The sequence below is a fragment of the Mercenaria mercenaria genome, chromosome 5 (genome assembly GCF_021730395.1).
Source record: "Mercenaria mercenaria strain notata chromosome 5, MADL_Memer_1, whole genome shotgun sequence".
In the NCBI taxonomy this organism is placed as follows: Eukaryota; Metazoa; Mollusca; class Bivalvia; order Venerida; family Veneridae; genus Mercenaria; species Mercenaria mercenaria.
The window spans coordinates 572,463-592,840 of record NC_069365.1 but is presented as its reverse complement, the minus strand read 5'-3'; the positions used below and the strand labels follow the sequence as shown (position 1 = coordinate 592,840).

Sequence of the window (20,378 nt, the reverse complement as noted above, 5' to 3'; positions counted from 1 at the left end):
TCGCGCTCGCGTGCTGTTATAACACCTTTTTACATATACTCAGTTCCAAAAGAAAGAGTGCACTTTTTCAGTTTAAATATTTCAAAAAATTCCCCGACGTTTTTGTTTCATTTTTTCATACACTAACTCTCAGGTATAACTCAAAATCTAAAATGCACACCAATTTGTTTACGAACTGATTTAAATTTTGGTACCAAACATTATTAGTTTTCATGAAAATAACCGAGAAAAAATAACAGAAAACTAAGTGCACACTTTCTTTTGGAACTGAGTGTATGCGCGTTCCGTGGCAAAGCGTAAACGTCATTCGGCCCCATAACGGATAATTCAAAACGAAATGACGTCAACGTAAAAAACAACTCAGACATTCCCGCGCAATTCGTGGGAATTTAATGACGTTGAGGCACATTGTATTCATTTATCAGTTTTTACGCGTTTTATGCTAGAATAGCGTTAGCGCATGTTCATTTCGTGTTATAACATCTGCAGAATCACTCGGGAAAAAACATGCGTTATCCCTACATTATCCCTACAAAACAGTAGTCAGGGTGAAAACAATGTACAAACACCAAAGGCGGGAAGATATCGTTCAAATTCTAGTACAAGTTGCATGCCGGTGGAAGTGAGCGATATTCTAAATGAAACTAACGGTATTCTTTATAATAATACGGCAAATACTGACGGTAACTGCTTAACCTTTCGAGCGGATTACATGATCAGTGATACACAACCACCGCCCTTAAACAACATGGAGAAACCTAGCGAAACAACGAATTTTGATATATAATATAAGACTTCACATTTATTTTTATGCCGCAATAAGTGCATGGGATAATATATATATAATATATTATACCCTTTACCCATTCATAAAGCTCAAACAATTTAGATTAAACTTTTTTACCCCTTATCATGCTGGACAGGATTAATTCTGCCTTTGTGACCAGTGTAGATCATGATCAGAAGGGTTAAAAAAATCTCGGCCTTGTTCAAAATCGATAATGGGCGGGATATTTTATTTCCTTTACTTTACTTACCTATCTCTTTGTAGCCATTTAAGAGACATTTCCAAAACGTTTAGGTTTATATATACTATCTAAATATAGTAAAATAGCAATAAAACTTTGAACATACTAATAAAATGTTTCAGCTTTACGTCATCTTAAAGATAAAGTTTTAAAAATCCATAAATACGCTTCAATAATCTCGCATTTTCATGATAATGATAATGTACTATACATACCCTGAGATCACCAGAGCAACGATAAACTGTACAAGTGGGTGTATAAAGCTCTTTAATGCATTTCTGTCTTTCGACATCTTTCAACCGTATGGATATATATTTGATATTACATGTATATAGTTTAATTGTACGTTCAAGCACATAAATCACATTTTAACTGATCTTTGTTGAATAAAAAACTGCTTTCAAATCAAGTTGTTTAACCGTAACACAGTGGTTACACAGTGGCACAGGTGTCAGCAGGTTAGGCCACATCGCCAGCGATCCAGGTTTGATTCTGGTCACGGCTGATACAGTGATCAGGGCTGGACGATCTACTTCGTCTGGTACTGTTTTCAGCAGTATCAGTCTTGACTGGATACTGGGCAGGTAAAAATGACATCTGTCATGTGCTCGGCTAGAAATAAGTTGTTCCGGTTCTTTGTTGACTACCAAATTTACCTTTCTAAATGCATTACAGTATGTATAATTAAATCAAAATTACAGAATTAAAAAACTATAGTCTGTCCCACCTAATTTTGGACCTCCGATAATTTATTTATACTGTATATAAAACTGTCAAAAATGACATCGTTAATACCAGACGGTTAATATCTCTAGGCACCTTTTTCATTTTTTTTCAAAAAATGTAAAATGAAGTTAAAATTCAAGATTTTATGTTTTTCCCCATAGACTTGCATTGTAAAATGACGCGAAATTCATTTCAAGATGGCGGCGTCCATACAAAACGTCATTTGGGGTTTGCTCACAGTTAGCGACGTCAGATATATTTATTGTTGAATAACAGACATGGAAAAATTAAAACAAACTTTGTCCAAAACTTGTAGTATTTTCTTGTACGGAAGACCCTGAATTAACATTTTACTTCAAATTAAAGTTATTTCCTTTCAGGTTTTCAACTTTTTTTCTGAAAATGTGTTTGTACTTACTCGTTAGCATTGACGTAAATAAATACATGTCTCAAGTCAAGTGCGTATCATTGTTTCAGCCGTAGATATCATAATAGAGTTGGGGACAGCGGGAGATGCGCGCAAACCCATTTAACTCATTCTTATTTTTGGGTTTTACTGTTTTTTTATAATCGTATCAAAGGTTCGGATGATAACAGTCTGTTAAAAGATTGTTTTTAATAGCATGAATAAATGAATACATGTTTGGTACTGACTGGTGCTCACTATTTTTAGTGCCCGTCGATCAAGGTAAAACATTATTCCTCAATGCAATTAATGATTTAAAATATACATATTTCAATTTGAGACAACCGCCTATATAAGGGGACTACGTTAAAAAAATTTAAATTAATTGGCTTTTTTCTTTATAATAACATAATACCAGTTTTTAAATTCCATCCTCGCATCTTTATTTCTCATGCTCGGCCGTCCAGTGAAATCTAAAGTGGCATGTTAAAACATTTTTGTGCTTTTGATAGGAAATGCATGGTAACCTATAGACAAATAATAATATGAGCCGCGCCATGAGAAATCCAACATAGTGCATTTGCGACCAGATAAAGAAACTTTTGACGGGGGGGGGGCACCAGTCTAGAACGAAGATGTCACCGCCAAGGTGCACAGCGAGGTATTGGAGGGATGCCCTTCCCATGTTGGGGTTTGGGTGGTATGAAATGGTGTCCTCTGGTGCATTTATTAGTGGATGTATCCCCTCTTTTTTGTGGGGTCAGGGGGCTCTCCCCTGGAAATCTTTGAAAACAGGCATAAAAGGATGCTTCTGGTGCAGTTTTGGTCTAATATAGATAGATCAAATTAATGGAGGGTTACTCCTTACTCCACTCTTGATGTGTGTGTGTGGGTGTGGGGGTGGGGGTGGGGGGGGGGGAGTTCAAGGGCTCTCCCCTTGAAAATTTTGAAATACCCCCGGGTGCGTTTCTGGGTACAAATTTTGAGAAAAATTATCCTTTACATAAAATAGATTTAAAGGGTGAATCTTTGATGAGAAAATATGAGTAGGCCTATAGGTCACTTCTCAGCCAACTGGGGGGAGGGCGGTGGGGGGGGGTGCACGGGCCCCCTCCAGCCGGCCCTGGATCAGGCCTGCGGAATCTCATGAAACTTCAGAACTTATTTTGACAGCGAAACATTTGTTAGTTTTCGTGTTGTTGTTTTTACGCTTGGTTTTACGTCACACTGACACAATTTACAGGGGCGTACCTGGGCATACGCCGATACGCCTGTACGTACAATTAAACTCGACACCGGGAAAATGAAAAAACTTAAAATGTGAAAAAAATGCAATAAAATGTAAAGCCTAAGGGAGTTAGGGGGCTATTTCAAGTTCTTCGTTTAACAATTCATCTGCATGAGTTTTGACAAATTGTTTTTGAAATAATTTATTTGTTCCTGCAATTATCTTGTAAATGGTAAGGGTAGATTCCTTGCAAGCATAAGGACGGCAAATACTGCCAGAGCCGCACATCGCCAAATAGGCCCGCCTTAAATAGAAACACAGAAGCACACATGCATGCACGCACACAAACATACTGCGATGACAAAAGGAACACTGTTGGCACTGCCCAGGAACGGGCAATTGTAACACCTTCGATATTTTTCTTCAATCGAAATCATATAGTTTACAAAAAAAAACAACAACAACAAAAAAAAAAACAATTATTAATTAAAGCTGGTCCTATTGGCAACATTTCATTGAGTTTTTACCCCTGTGAGGTGCTCCTCCTTGCATTATTTTATCACCCGGGTAGAACCAACGACATTCCCTAAGCCAGCTGGATGGGTTTCTTCATATGAAAATTCAACGCCCGAGTGAGGCTCGAACCCACATCGTTGAGGTGCAACTGATTCAAAGTTAGCGACCTTAAACCACTCGGCCATAGAGGGGCCCAGGTAAAATTTGTATTCAAGCTGCAAATGGAAAATAAAATACTTGAGTCATCCGTGGTTGCAAGTAAAAAAGCTTGCGCTTAATATAACATTTAACGTCAATATCGAGTGCAATTCAATAATCAATCTACATTCAGATCACGATACCGAAAATACCAAAGCCAATTTTCGCAGTTTGTATTTTCGTTTGCAAAAATTTATGTTGTTTACGTTTTTCTAGAAAATGTTACTTTCATGTGAGAAAGATATATCAATGATTATTTGATAAAACCTGACACATTCGCAATTGTATGGGTAGACGCATTAAATTTATTAAAAACCTGTCAAATCGGATGTAGAAGTCATGCATGAAACTAAAGTTTAAACATTACGATGATTTCAACGATAACAACAAACAGAATATCCTTTACACAATCCAATCGAGACTTCCCCTCTCTCTCTTCTCCCCCTCTCTCTCTCTCTCTCTCTCACCTACCAAAATACTCGCAGCATCGCTGTTGGCTCATGGTTTATGCTTTCTCGTCTATCTGGGTACAGTTTAAAATCATCCAGGTACGCCCCTGATTAGGTCATAATGGCGACTTTCCAACAATCATTGTACACTTTACAGGTAAGAAGTCCCAAAAATTTTAAATTTATAAATATAACGCACCTTCCGTAACCGGTAACGTCAAGGTTATTTGTTTTGTCGGGGATAGAAAATCCCTTTTTACACGTTTTCTTTTAAAAGTAGCTGTATCGATATGTTTATAACGGAAACAAATTAACTATTTTTCTAAGATTTAGGTCTGGGCTCAAACTTAAAAGCAAAACTGAACCATTCCCGCCTTTGATTAAAATTTTATTCCACGTAGTCAGACTGGCACAGTCGACAGCTAATTTGCTTTCTCCTCTTTTAATTCGGGACTCAGTAAGCTTCAATATTTACTTAATTATTGTTTGGGGTACTATGCGTAAGAGAGCCAACAGGGGCCGTCTAAGCACTTGATCGCTCGAGATATTTAGTGACGTATATATTGTATCGTTGACATAATTGGAATTAATTTTAGCGTTTGAAAAGTTATTGTCATGGCGAGCTTCTTAAAAATGTAGAAGGCTTATATTCTAAGGAGGCTGAAGCAGTTGATGTCTTTTTATTGTACAGGTTCTTCCGGGGTTATGCATTTGGAAATACTGTGATTAAAGATATTGTTTCAAATGCATATTTCAGTTATTTGCCTGAAATTTCGAAAGACTGCCCCCGATTGACTGGATCAATTTTCGGATGATGGATTTTCAGTGTAAAACTTCTGACTTTGAAAAAATTTTGCATTGAATGGACATCGTTTGGAAAGGGTTTAAGGATAAATGGAATATACTGATTAAAGGGAAATTATATAATGAATACTTTACTTAATGGCCGGATTCTTTCGTGCAAAGTAAATTCTTTTTCTCTTTTTCATTTTTACATTTTTCAAAAATTCGTTTGTATACTAAATTGTAAATTCTGTTTCAAACCCATTCTGTTTCTTACGGGAGAAAAAAATAACTAGGTGTAAAAAATAAATGTGAAACGCCCAAGGGGAAAAACACGTGAAAAATTTCCCGAAAATCTCCAAAATAGAAGAATATTTGGCAATGGCGACCAGAAATAAACAACAGCGAATTCCCATAGAGAAACGAAATTTAGTCGCACGGGAAACCAACGATGTTTCAAAAATCCTTGAAAATTTTCGAGGTGCTTTTTTTTGTTCACAAAAACATGTTTTATGTTCTTTGAACCTGTTTCATTTCTTCATATCAGCCCAAAGTGGAGGTCCAAAATTAGGTGGGACAGACTATAGTGCATTAATTACCATTTGTTTGTTGTGTACATGATTATTATACGCATTATATTTAAATCGTAATAGTAAATATAAGACAATTGTTCTTAAATTCGTTGTTTTACATTTATATTATAAACGAAACAAATGTATTTTATTATAAAATTCATACAAAGGTGTTAATTTTCAAGTATTCAGACAAAATCTAAAAATATCTCCGGCCTTTTTATATCAAGACCATACTTGTTGCGGCGTTTAGTTATAGCACAGTAATTTAGTCGTGTCGAAGCGTCGCCTTCTATAAACGCTATACAAATTATGTTTTATGCCTGAAATAGGTCGTACTTGTATTTTATTATGCCGTGGCGTTCTCTGCTTGCTATAGTCTTACCAGACCCCATGACTTGGCATTCGTTCGAATGAAGGATGTCGTGTCACATAGTACACAGGACGGTCCTGTGCGTAAGTTGGCATGTTTCCATGGGGCTGATAATTTCTAGTTTGTATTACTTGATTCGAGTAATGCACAGGCACTGGTTGTGCCGGTTGGTTTGTTGAAGTGACAATAACCCGACTTTGGTTTGAGTACTGTACCGGTAAAGGTTGCATTGGCTGGTCTATTGAAGTGACAACAGATCTTTCTTGTCTTGAGTACTGCACGGGCAGTTGTTGTGTCGTTTGTGTTGCCGCTGCACGATAGTCCATTATGAAGAGTGGAACACATACGAACAGGCATAATCCGCCAGCCACAGCACAGAGGAAAAATGAGTAACCAAGTTTATCGTCTGCAACACTGGCTACATCCACATTAGCAAATATCTCGTCAAAAGCATTGAACAGCTCTACAGCGAATACAATAACTCCAACTATAATGCAGACTCCTGAAGGAAAAAAACGATTATTAATAAACCGATATAATAAAGTAATCTAACAAACTGGGAAAACACTTTATGATAAAACGTGTTTACGAGAAACTATTACAGTTAGGGATGTACACTTAGTTGTAGATTAATATTCTTGTATATGAAACAAGGAAATATTTGTGAAAGGTTAAAACAAGCTGTACCTGATCCCATCAGTATGACGATATTCATTGCCTTTAGTGATTTTTCATGTTGTGAGCATACCATAACCAATGATATAATTCCGGAGATGAGAAGACCAAGTGCACCAACAGACTCCAGTACTTGTGCGGCCCTGAACCATACTGAAATATACAGACATATTATCACTATATCACTATATTACAACCTTTCGCACATGTGCGGCCCTGCACTATACTGAAATATACAGAATTATTCTGCGTCCCTGGACCGTACTGAAATATACAGACATATTCTCAATATCTTACAATCCGCGGCACTTGTACGGCTCTGAACCATACTAAAATATACAGATAGATTCGCACTATCTTATCATCTTTGGCACTTGTGCTGCCATGGGCCATACTGAAATATACAGACATATTCTCATTATCTTACAATCTGCGGCACTTGTGCTGCCCTGAACCATACTGAGATATACAGACACATTCTCACTATCTTACAATCTGCGGCACTTGTACGGCTATGAACTATCCTGAAATATACAGATAGATTCGCACTATCTTATCATCTTTGGCACTTGTGCTGCCATGGGCCATACTGAAATATACAGACATATTCTCATTATCTTACAATCTGCGGCACTTGTGCTGCCCTGAACCATACTGAGATATACAGACATATTCTCAATATCTTACAATCTGCGGTAGTTATGCGGACCATACTGAAATATACAGACATAATCACATTATATCTTACAATCTGCGGCACTTGTGCTGCCCTGGACCATACTGAAATATACAGACAATTCTCATTATCTACAATCTGAGCACTTGTGCAGCCCTGGACCATACTGAAATATACAGACATAATCACATTATATTACAATCTGCGGCACTGTTGCTGCCCTGGACCATACTGAAATATACAGACATATTCTCATTATCTTACAATCTGGAGCACTTGTGCAGGCCCTGGCCATACTGAAATATACACACACATTTTCACTATCTTACAATCTGCGGCACTTGTGCGGCCCTGGACCATACTGAAATATACAGACATATTCTCATTATCTTACAATCTGGAGCACTTGTGCAGCCCTGGGCCATACTGAAATATACACACACATTTTCACTATCTTACAATCTGCGGCACTTCTGCGGCCCTGGACCATACTGAAATATACAGACATATTCTCATTATCTTACAATCTGCGGCACTTGTGCTGCCCTGGACCATACTGAAATATACAGACATATTCACATTATCTTACAATCTGCGGCACTTGTGCTGCCCTGGACCATACTGAAATATACAGACATATTCACATTATCTTACAATCTGCGGCACTTGTGCGGCCCTGGACCATACTGAAATATACAGACATATTCTCATTATCTTACAATCTGCGGCACTTGTGCTGCCCTGGACCATACTGAAATATACAGACATAATCTCACTATCTTACAATCTGCGGCACTTGTGCTGCCCTGGACCATACTGAAATATACAGACATATTCACATTATCTTACAATCTGCGGCACTTGTGCTGCCCTGGACCATACTGGAATATACAGACATATTCACATATCTTACAATCTGCGGCACTTGTGCGGCCCTGGACCATACTGGAATATACAGACATATTCTCAATATCTTACAATCTGCGGCACTTGTGCTGCCCTGGACCATACTGGAATATACAGACATATTCTCAATATCTTACAATCTGCGGTAGTTGTGCGGACCATACCTGGGTTCCTGACCAGTACACCTCTAGTTGGGTGGGAAACACTGAAAAGCGTTCTGAAAATTCCCGAGTAGCTGCCGGGGATCGAACCCCGACCTCAGGATTGGAAGGCCAGTGTGCAAACCACTGAGCTATCCGTCCACCTACTATCTTACAATCTGCGGCACTTGTGCTGCCCTGGACCATACTGAAATATACAGACATATTCTCAATATCTTACAATCTGCGGCACTTGTGCTGCCCTGGACCATACTGGAATATACAGACATATTCTCAATATCTTACAATCTGCGGCACTTGTGCTGCCCTGGACCAAACTGGAACATACAGACATATTCTCAATATCTTACAATCTGCGGCACTTGTGCTGCCCTGGACCATACTGGAATATACAGACATATTCTCAATATCTTACAATCTGCGGCACTTGTGCTGCCCTGGACCAAACTGGAACATACAGACATATTCTCAATATCTTACAATCTGCGGCACTTGTGCTGCCCTGGACCATACCGAAATATACAGACATATTCTCATTATCTTACAATCTGGAGCACTTGTGCAGCCCTGGGCCATACTGAAATATACAGACATATTCACATTATCTTACAATCTGCGGCACTTGTGCTGCCCTGGACCATACTGAAATATACAGACATATTCACATTATCTTACAATCTGCGGTAGTTGTGCTGCCCTGGACCATACTGAAATATACAGACATATTCTCATTATCTTACAACCTGGAGCACTTGTGCAGCCCTGGACCATACTGAAATATACAGACATATTCACATTATCTTACAATCTGCGGCACTTGTGCTGCCCTGGACCATACTGGAATATACAGACATATTCTCAATATCTTACAATCTGCGGTAGTTGTGCGGACCATACCTGGGTTCCTGACCAGTACACCTCTAGTTGGGTGGGAAACACTGAAAAGCGTTTCTGAAAATTCCCGAGTAGCTGCCGGGGATCGAACCCCGACCTCAGGATTGGAAGGCCAGTGTGCAAACCACTGAGCTATCCGTCCACCTACTATCTTACAATCTGCGGCACTTGTGCTGCCCTGGACCATATTGAAATATACAGGCATATTCTCATTATCTAACAATCTGCGCACTTGTGCTGCCCTGGACCATACTGAGATATACAGACACATTCTCATTATCTTACAATCTGCGGCACTTGTGCTGCCCTGGACCATACTGAGATATACAGACACATTCTCACTATCTTACAATCTGCGGCACTTGTACGGCTATGAACTATCCTGAAATATACAGATAGATTCGCACTATCTTATCATCTTTGGCACTTGTGCTGCCATGGGCCATACTGAAATATACAGACATATTCTCATTATCTTACAATCTGCGGCACTTGTGCTGCCCTGAACCATACTGAGATATACAGACATATTCTCAATATCTTACAATCTGCGGTAGTTATGCGGACCATACTGAAATATACAGACATAATCACATTATCTTACAATCTGCGGCACTTGTGCTGCCCTGGACCATACTGAAATATACAGACATATTCTCATTATCTTACAATCTGGAGCACTTGTGCAGCCCTGGACCATACTGAAATATACAGACATAATCACATTATCTTACAATCTGCGGCACTTGTGCTGCCCTGGACCATACTGAAATATACAGACATATTCTCATTATCTTACAATCTGGAGCACTTGTGCAGCCCTGGGCCATACTGAAATATACACACACATTTTCACTATCTTACAATCTGCGGCACTTGTGCGGCCCTGGACCATACTGAAATATACAGACATATTCTCATTATCTTACAATCTGGAGCACTTGTGCAGCCCTGGGCCATACTGAAATATACACACACATTTTCACTATCTTACAATCTGCGGCACTTGTGCGGCCCTGGACCATACTGAAATATACAGACATATTCTCATTATCTTACAATCTGCGGCACTTGTGCTGCCCTGGACCATACTGAAATATACAGACATATTCACATTATCTTACAATCTGCGGCACTTGTGCTGCCCTGGACCATACTGAAATATACAGACATATTCACATTATCTTACAATCTGCGGCACTTGTGCGGCCCTGGACCATACTGAAATATACAGACATATTCTCATTATCTTACAATCTGCGGCACTTGTGCTGCCCTGGACCATACTGAAATATACAGACATATTCACATTATCTTACAATCTGCGGCACTTGTGCTGCCCTGGACCATACTGAAATATACAGACATAATCTCACTATCTTACAATCTGCGGCACTTGTGCTGCCCTGGACCATACTGAAATATACAGACATATTCTCACTATCTTACAATCTGCGGTAGTTGTGCTGCCCTGGACCATACTGAAATATACAGACATATCACATTAATCTTACAATCTGCGGCACTTGTGCTGCCCTGGACCATACTGGAATATACAGACATATTCACATTATCTACAATCTGCGGCACTTGTGCTGCCCTGGACCATACTGGAATATACAGACATATTCTCAATATCTTACAATCTGCGGCACTTGTGCTGCCCTGGACCATACTGGAATATACAGACATATTCTCAATATCTTACAATCTGCGGTAGTTGTGCGGACCATACCTGGGTTCCTGACCAGTACACCTCTAGTTGGGTGGGAAACACTGAAAAGCGTTTCTGAAAATTCCCGAGTAGCTGCCGGGGATCGAACCCCGACCTCAGGATTGGAAGGCCAGTGTGCAAACCACTGAGCTATCCGTCCACCTACTATCTTACAATCTGCGGCACTTGTGCTGCCCTGGACCATACTGAAATATACAGACATATTCTCATTATCTTACAATCTGCGGCACTTGTGCTGCCCTGGACCATACTGGAATATACAGACATATTCTCAATATCTTACAATCTGCGGCACTTGTGCTGCCCTGGACCAAACTGGAACATACAGACATATTCTCAATATCTTACAATCTGCGGCACTTGTGCTGCCCTGGACCATACTGGAACATACAGACATATTCACATTATCTTACAATCTGCGGCACTTGTGCTGCCCTGGACCATACTGAAATATACAGACATATTCTCATTATCTTACAATCTGGAGCACTTGTGCAGCCCTGGGCCATACTGAAATATACAGACATATTCACATTATCTTACAATCTGCGGCACTTGTGCTGCCCTGGACCATACTGAAATATACAGACATATTCACATTATCTTACAATCTGCGGTAGTTGTGCTGCCCTGGACCATACTGAAATATACAGACATATTCTCATTATCTTACAACCTGGAGCACTTGTGCAGCCCTGGACCATACTGAAATATACAGACATATTCACATTATCTTACAATCTGGAGCACTTGTGCAGCCCTGGGCCATACTGAAATATACAGACATATTCACATTATCTTACAATCTGCGGCACTTGTGCTGCCCTGGAATATACTGAAATATACAGACATATTCTCATTATCTTACAATCTGGAGCACTTGTGCAGCCCTGGGCCATACTGAAATATACAGACATATTCTCATTATCTTACAATCTGGAGCACTTGTGCTGCCCTGGGCCATACTGAAATATACAGACATATTCTCATTATCTTACAATCTGGAGCACTTGTGCAGCCCTGGGCCATACTGAAATATACAGACATATTCACATTATCTTACAATCTGCGGCACTTGTGCGGCCCTGGACCATACTGGAATATACAGACATATTCACATTATCTTACAATCTGCGGCACTTGTGCTGCCCTGGACCATACTGAAATATACAGACATATTCACATTATCTTACAATCTGCGGCACTTGTGCTGCCCTGGACCATACTGGAATATACAGACATATTCTCAATATCTTACAATCTGCGGTAGTTGTGCGGACCATACCTGGGTTCCTGACCAGTACACCTCTAGTTGGGTGGGAAACACTGAAAATCGTTTCTGAAAATTCCCGAGTAGCTGCCGGGGATCGAACCCCGACCTTAGGATTGGAAGGCCAGTGTGCAAACCACTGAGCTATCCGTCCACCTACTATCTTACAATCTGCGGCACTTGTGCTGCCCTGGACCATATTGAAATATACAGGCATATTCTCATTATCTAACAATCTGCGCACTTGTGCTGCCCTGAACCATACTGAGATATACAGACATATTCTCATTATCTTACAATCTGCGGTAGTTATGCGGACCATACTGAAAAATACAGACATAATCACATTATCTTACAATCTGCGGCACTTGTGCTGCCCTGGACCATACTGAAATATACAGACATATTCTCATTATCTTACAATCTGGAGCACTTGTGCAGCCCTGGGCCATACTGAAATATACACACACATTTTCACTATCTTACAATCTGCGGCACTTGTGCGGCCCTGGACCATACTGAAATATACAGACATATTCTCATTATCTTACAATCTGGAGCACTTGTGCAGCCCTGGGCCATACTGAAATATACACACACATTTTCACTATCTTACAATCTGCGGCACTTGTGCGGCCCTGGACCATACTGAAATATACAGACATATTCTCATTATCTTACAATCTGGAGCACTTGTGCAGCCCTGGGCCATACTGAAATATACAGACATATTCACATTATCTTACAATCTGCGGCACTTGTGCTGCCCTGGACCATACTGAAATATACAGACATATTCTCACTATCTTACAATCTGCGGTAGTTGTGCTGCCCTGGACCATACTGAAATATACAGACATATTCTCACTATCTTACAATCTGCGGCATTTGTGCAGCCCTGGACCATACTGAAATATACAGACATATTCTCACTATCTTACAATCTGCGGCATTTGTGCGGCTATCGACCATACTGAAATATACACACACATTTTCACTATCTTACAATCTGCGGCACTTGTGCTGCCCTGGACCATACTGAAATATACAGACACATTCTCACTATCTTACAATCTGCGGTAGTTGTCCTGCCCTGGACCATACTGAAATATACAGACATATTCTCACTATCTTACAATCTGCGGTAGTTGTGCGGACCATACTGGAATATACAGACATATTCTCATTATCTTACAATCTGCGGCACTTGTGCTGCCCTGGACCATATTGAGATATACAGGCATATTCACATTATCTTACAATCTGCGGCACTTGTGCTGCCCTGGACCATACTGAAATATACAGACACATTCTCATTATCTTACAATCTGCGGCACTTGTGCTGCCCTGGACCATATTGAGATATACAGGCATATTCTCATTATCTTACAATCTGCGGCACTTGTGCTGCCCTGGACCATACTGAAATATACAGACATATTCTCATTATCTTACAATCTGCGGCACTTGTGCTGCCCTGGACCATAATGAAATATACAGACATATTCACATTATCTTACAATCTGCGGCACTTGTCCTGCCCTGGACCATACTGAAATATACAGACATATTCTCATTATCTTACAATCTGCGGCACTTGTGCTGCCCTGGACCATACTGGAATATACAGACATATTCCCAATAGTAGTAAAGGGGGGCGATATGGGGACCTCCCAGGGGGGGCGATATGGGGACCTCTATTAGAAACTTATAGTCCATTTTTCAGTAGGTGATAAGGTTTTATATCATATTACTACTTTTCTACTTCACTACTACTACTACTACTACTACTACTACTACTACTGTATAAAATCTCAGATCTACTTTGAAGAACCAACCACCGTGATAAGAAAACCAGGACCACTGGTTTTTTATTTAATGGCATACTACTACCCCTTACTGGGAAAAAGATAAAGAACAGCATATGTGTGTCACGTTTTATTGGTTAACAGAACGAACAAGTAACAATGAACAGTAAATAAATTAAGGGTACAGTTAATCATGATTTAAAAATTGACAAGTTAAAACTATCTGCAAAGAATGGCTATTACATTGATCAAGCTGCTAAGACAACTGCCCGTGTTCAGATTTAGGTATTTGCCTAGCTTTGTGTAGGAGCGTCCAATAATGTTTAAACCATTCACAGTCTTGTCATTGATGAGAATATTAGGTTCTCTCTAAATTAATAGTAAATTGAGTTAAGGTCACAACCTCTGCTGAGAACGTCTAAGGCAAAATATGGCAGTAAACACCACACTAGCACTATTTCCACATTGAAGTCGGCAGTATTCATGGTCCAGTTTCCTAGCGTTAAGTCTCAAGAAGGGTTTTATGGTTCCTCACAGGTGGTAATCATACGAATCAAAGTAGAGGCATTATTTTCTTTAAAAAAATATAGCCACATGTCTCAGGTTGATCTGAATTCATGTGCTGTTAACAATAAAGCTTGTGTATGAGTGGGCTTCGTTCTGTTAAATGATCCTTGGGACAGACTATACCATTGAGCGAACCCAATAGAATGATTTGTCCAGTATATTGGAGTGCATGTGTTCCATTGGTCCAGGGTATTTAACTTGTTCAATCCATCATTATCCACGCGACGAATCACTGGATCTGAGCCCCCATTCAGTCTGCTGCCTCTTTTATATTGTCGAGAGTTTAGGAGCTTCTTAATTTTTGTCAGGTAAGATGGTAATGTTTTATCTCGTTTCATAGAAACGTTCTGTCACTTTTTGCATGTCAACGTTGATCAAGTGCCGTATCCATATGAAAGTTCTAACCCATTCGTCGGGGATGTGTAGAAACACATGTGCTGTGTTGAGTAGGGATGGTAACATGACATCCTAGACAAGTTTCTTATTTCATTATAGATGAAGTGTTTGTAGTTCCTCCACAACAATGGCGTTAAGATACCTTGAAGTGCTTCTCTCTCTCCATATTTAATAATCTGTAATAATTATCTGAGCTGTTGATTTCAATTTGATTGTCAAATTCTGCATATACATAACGTGATGACTGCGGAAGTGCTTCTCCAAACTGAATCGTCTATTTAATTACCCTAATGTTTCCTGTTTTATAGGGTGAGCTGTCTTCTTCACTACCTTGGTCTGCCGTTAGTTAAATCCCACAAAGTGTGTATCCTTGTTTGTTTCTCCATGGAAGAAAGGTCAATGGAAACGATCACTCCCAACGCTCCTGTAGCTGAGTAGGAGACATGTAGGTCGGAGATATTCTCCATTATCAAAAATATGGTGTGTATGGTTGTTGTGAATGGTTTTCCCTGCGATTGACTTCTAATTTAGAACAGGTTGAAAAATGTCGGAAGCCAATGGGTTGGGTCCTCTCATCACCATTATATCTGAATTTTTTACCATGCCTATAATGATTCGTTTTGGCAGTTGACCCAGAAACAAGTGGTCATCATTTGGATCTCAGTCCGTCAGGATTGTGAATTTTTTCACTACTGCGCGACGTCGTATTGGGATCTTCATGTATGCTGTGCATGTTTTATTAAGTCATTTGCCACTACCAGGAAGTAAATACACTGTCCTCACGTTGAATCGGCTTGTGAATATCAAACTTTTCCGTCGGCGGTACCTATGAGACCCAAAAGGTGTTAGGGCTCCTGTTTTTTGAGGACGTGTTCAATTCCATTGGAAGATATTTCTCTGTAGGAGCAAGTCAAGATGTATAGTCCAATGAGTTCACATGTTTTGCGTGTACTAATACGGGTTTTTTTAGTTTCCAAACCCTCATTAGATCCACTTTGTGTTTCCGGCATATGAAGGTAACTGTCTTCGTCACAGAGTTCAAGAGCGTGCATTTGTGTGTCTTAATCCTTGTTGTAAGACCAGAGAGGTTTTTCAATGTATGCTTTGTAAGGGTCGTTGTCTGCATTGCTGGAAATCAGTTGATTGTTTCAGGTACAGTCAATGCTACTAACACAGACTGTGAAAAAAAGTATTGACACCGACGTTTCTGTGTCACCCGCCAGATTGCGTCATCAGCTTCTTTTTTGCACTTTTAAGTGAGTATAAATACGATTGATTTAAAATCGGTCCATTTTTCCGTCTGTGGAGGAATAATGAATTCAATAGGAGAATGAATTATTCAGTGCAGAGATTGGTAAGGTTCTGTCCATGTCCATCTGCATAGCGTAATGGTTGGAGGTACTGATGTAACATCAAGTTAGATGTGCCTACACTCACAAGAACGTGTCTGCATATATTTAGTCAAAATATCAAGAGACCTAGATTTATAATGTTTTCTAACGGCTTTTTAGTTTTTTTATGTGAAAGTTTTCTTCTTTTTCTTTGAGTGGTTTTCCACGTCCACGTATGTATCCACTGCCCCCCTTCTTCCACGACGTTGAATGAGGAATGACGACGTCGTTTACGACTGGAAACCTTTTATACTTCTGATCCAAAGAATCTCCCATTGATAAAGCTTGCAGCCTTTCCAAAAGACTTTAACGCCCCTTTTCCACGGGCTTTAACACTTGTTTAGCACTTTCCCAAAATAATATCCTGACGGCAAGCATACCTGTTTTAAAACCCTTCAGTTTGACATGCCTTGATTGCTGATTTAACCAAGGGTGTTACAAAAGGAACTGTGGGTTGATAGCAGATTTGAATATAGATCCGAGTCCCAGACCATATTGACGGGAATCTCGAACATGGATGCATTTTATTATAAATTAAGTCGTGTTTTTTCCTAAAATGCAACTTTACCATAGACTTTCTCGAACAAAGGAAATTTTTCTCCGTGTTCACCCCTTATATTTATACTATTTCATCAAAAGTTGGATTTGGAAATTGGTATGTAATGTAAATTTAGGAAATTACTTCATGAATATGATTTGAATCGTTCTGGCCTGGATGAATGGGGCCACACGAAGGATGGGTGCATCAATATCTCCAGAAAAAGTAAAATCCGCCAAATCAGAAAATGAATAAATGATTTACGCCAACATTCAAAATCCACACAGTAGGAACGGTGCGTCTGTAGGATAAAATCTCCCAGATGTTCACTCTTCCCTCCGAGCTTAGTAATAAACTAGGATGGAAATGTAGACCTATATGCGAGTGTATTAGAATTGAATTGATTCGTTTCAATGGTTTTGAATAACCTATATGAAAACACCATGATAGTACTTGTTAAAGCGTATTGTATATTTTCTGAATGACATTGTCAATTTCATGATGAGATGCTCTGGAGTAGAAATACCCCTGGTTTAAACAACAATGCAAGTAATTATCATGATTTTTTACATTTGGGTGACAGTTTATAAAGTTCTTTCCAAGTTTGCGACTGGTTGTATACAATCTGAAATGAGATTCCTCTTCTGTAACAATTACGATCTGAGAAGGGAATAATGAGCTCAACCAACGCAATTCCCATTTCTATGACGTGAATAGGTTAGGTAATTTTGTTTGAAATATACTTTGAGTATTATGGGGAATATTTCCAAGAACTGTTCATTAAAATGGTAATGTAAAGGAAGAATTATTGTGGTGTGTGAGGTTGTGATACAGGTGTTGTGTGATGTTGAAATGGTTTTATGATTGTTAAACCTGGGGTGAGGTAAAAATGTAACCAAGGTGCTGCTGAGGAAGAATTAACCAAATGAGGTATTGTGATTTTAGGCCAAGTTGAATGATAGAAACACAACACAAAATAAATGGCAAGAATCTGTGTGAATGTAAGTAAGTCGGTTTTAGCTTCGCGTGTTTGGAAAAGCGTGGAGTTGTACCTGCCACTGACTGAATTAATGGGGCATGATGGGACGTAGTTTGCTTTATACAGAGATGACTTTCTGGATCCAACTGTCAAATTTTCTTTGATATCCTTCCCAGTGGACTGTAATTTTTTAATTTTTTTTCCCCCTACGTTCCTTGTCGGACGAGCAGAGAACTGAATCAATTTCATAGATTTTGATTATCTTTATAGTCTGAATTTCAGGCAAGTAGAATGAACCTTCGATTTTTCACCACTTAAATCTTCTAACTGAACCGTTGGTGGTGAGAATGGCGTAATAATGACTTGAAAAGTTCTTTAGTCCAAGGGGTAGATAACCTTATCCAACGTTCGCTTGTGTTATTATACGGGACTAAGTCGCCACTTTAAAAGGAAGGGTGTGTGTGTCTTTGTCTGTACAAATAGAGTTGTTCAACTCAGGCTCTGTATCAACAGTGACGGATGCTGGAGTTCTTGAATTGACTCCGAGTGGAAACTATGATTTAAGATGAAGCAAATAAATCTAAATATCAAGTAGCGTCGCGTTTTTTTATGTGTGAAATATTTCCACATGCGACTTTCAGACTTCTCTGAAACCTTTCAACAATGCTCGCTGTCGTTCAGGGTTTCTGGGTAAAGAAATAATAGTTTGACTTTACGAACTTGAATCTTATTTTTGAAATCAGACCCTTGTCAGGTTGCAAGACTTAGGAGAGCGAGCCGAAGTTTTTTAAGTATGGACTCAACGCTTGATTGAATCAAAGTCTACCGTTTAATATTAAATTGGAACAACCCACGCGTATTTCGAAAACACATCTATCACAAAGAGTAAATATCGATATGGTAGTTGTCTTTCAATTACATTTGTAAAGCAGCTAATCAGCTTGCCACTGGATATCAATACCCCTACACGAGTTTTGCGCCCTTCTACAATTTTTTCGTCGAATAGGTTTGGGTAAAGTGTATGTTTGTTGTTTTGAAGCAAGTCTGACTTTCTTTTTTACGATATAATGGTTTATGTTTTTGTACCGCCAAGTATAATTTTTGGACTACTGCAAAACCGGCAGGGTGTTAGGATCGGTAATAAATTTTAGAGAGTATTTATTCAATTTACCATCCATGTTAATATGCTACCAAGTTTGCGACCGAGGCGGACAGGAGTGGTTCTTGTTTATCAAACCTTTTTTTGTGGCTGTGGTTGGTAAAGTAGGAAACTGGTTTCAAAATATTCATCCCCATATTCTTCATCCCCGGAACCGTCTCTATATCCATAACAACGCGTCTGTTGCCAACATAGTCAGGAGGCATAGATTCTTCAGACCTCGAGAATTCTGCCATACTCTTGGGTTGGATCCTTGCGTTGTCGGAGGACATCATGGACATGTAAAATCAACATATTAGACCCTTTCAATGTTTTTCCGTGACTTTTAAATTTTCATGGAGCATTCCAAACTCATGTCGGGTGGTTGCCACATTTTGAAACAAAAAAAAGAGTAGTTGGCTTTACGACGCCATAGTTACCAGAACACTATGAATAATACGATCACGTAAAGTCAATGGCTCTTTTTTCTGTTTGTCGTGTTAGGCATCCCTCTGATGAACTTTTGATGATGCTGATTGATGTTTTGCCAATGCTTTTTTATGAAGGCCAGTTGAAATTTTTGTAACGTTGTGCCATTACAACTGAGCTTTTACACTTTCAACAGCTGATGTGTTGAAGTGCGGAATTCATTCTTTTTCTGTAGTCAGATGTTTGCGTGACTTGTGGATCTGGAGGGAGCTTGTGGACGTTTCTCTGCTTTCCAACGGTTCATTTCCTCCAGGCAATTTGAAACGGAACAATAGCCATTTCTCATAATATTCTATTATAATAGTTATTGTTACTTCTGTTAATTTCTTCTGTCGAGCACAGGTGCTAGTGCAAATAGCTAATAGTGGTTAAAAAAAACCACCTTTCTGATTGAAAATGTTGTTTTTCTTCTGAAGGGTGTGTTTTTGTGTGTAAGACCTAAGATGTTGCCGTTCGGGTCGTTGTGTTTGGTAAAC

General features: G+C 39.4%; 1 protein-coding gene across 1 annotated transcript; it reads right to left on the bottom strand.

The window, feature by feature from the left end:
- Positions 1-6,001: 6,001 nt before the first annotated feature.
- Positions 6,002-7,126, bottom strand: LOC128557427 (uncharacterized). The gene is made up of 2 exons (XM_053544800.1): positions 6,967-7,126; positions 6,002-6,781 (listed from the first exon to the last, which is right to left on the bottom strand). Exons 1-2 carry the CDS (start codon positions 7,028-7,030, stop codon positions 6,288-6,290), a joined length of 558 nt encoding a protein of 185 aa, XP_053400775.1. The 5' UTR covers positions 7,031-7,126; the 3' UTR covers positions 6,002-6,287.
- Positions 7,127-20,378: the final 13,252 nt, after the last annotated feature.

Bases quoted from the DNA above. Each gene is read 5' to 3' on its own strand.
- LOC128557427 (XM_053544800.1), bottom strand. From the start codon at position 7,030: ATGGTATGCTCACAACATGAAAAATCACTAAAGGCAATGAATATCGTC. The intron at 6,782-6,966 runs GTACAGCTTGTT...TTTTTCCTTCAG, and splicing joins CGTCATACTGATGGGATCAG to GAGTCTGCATTATAGTTGGA.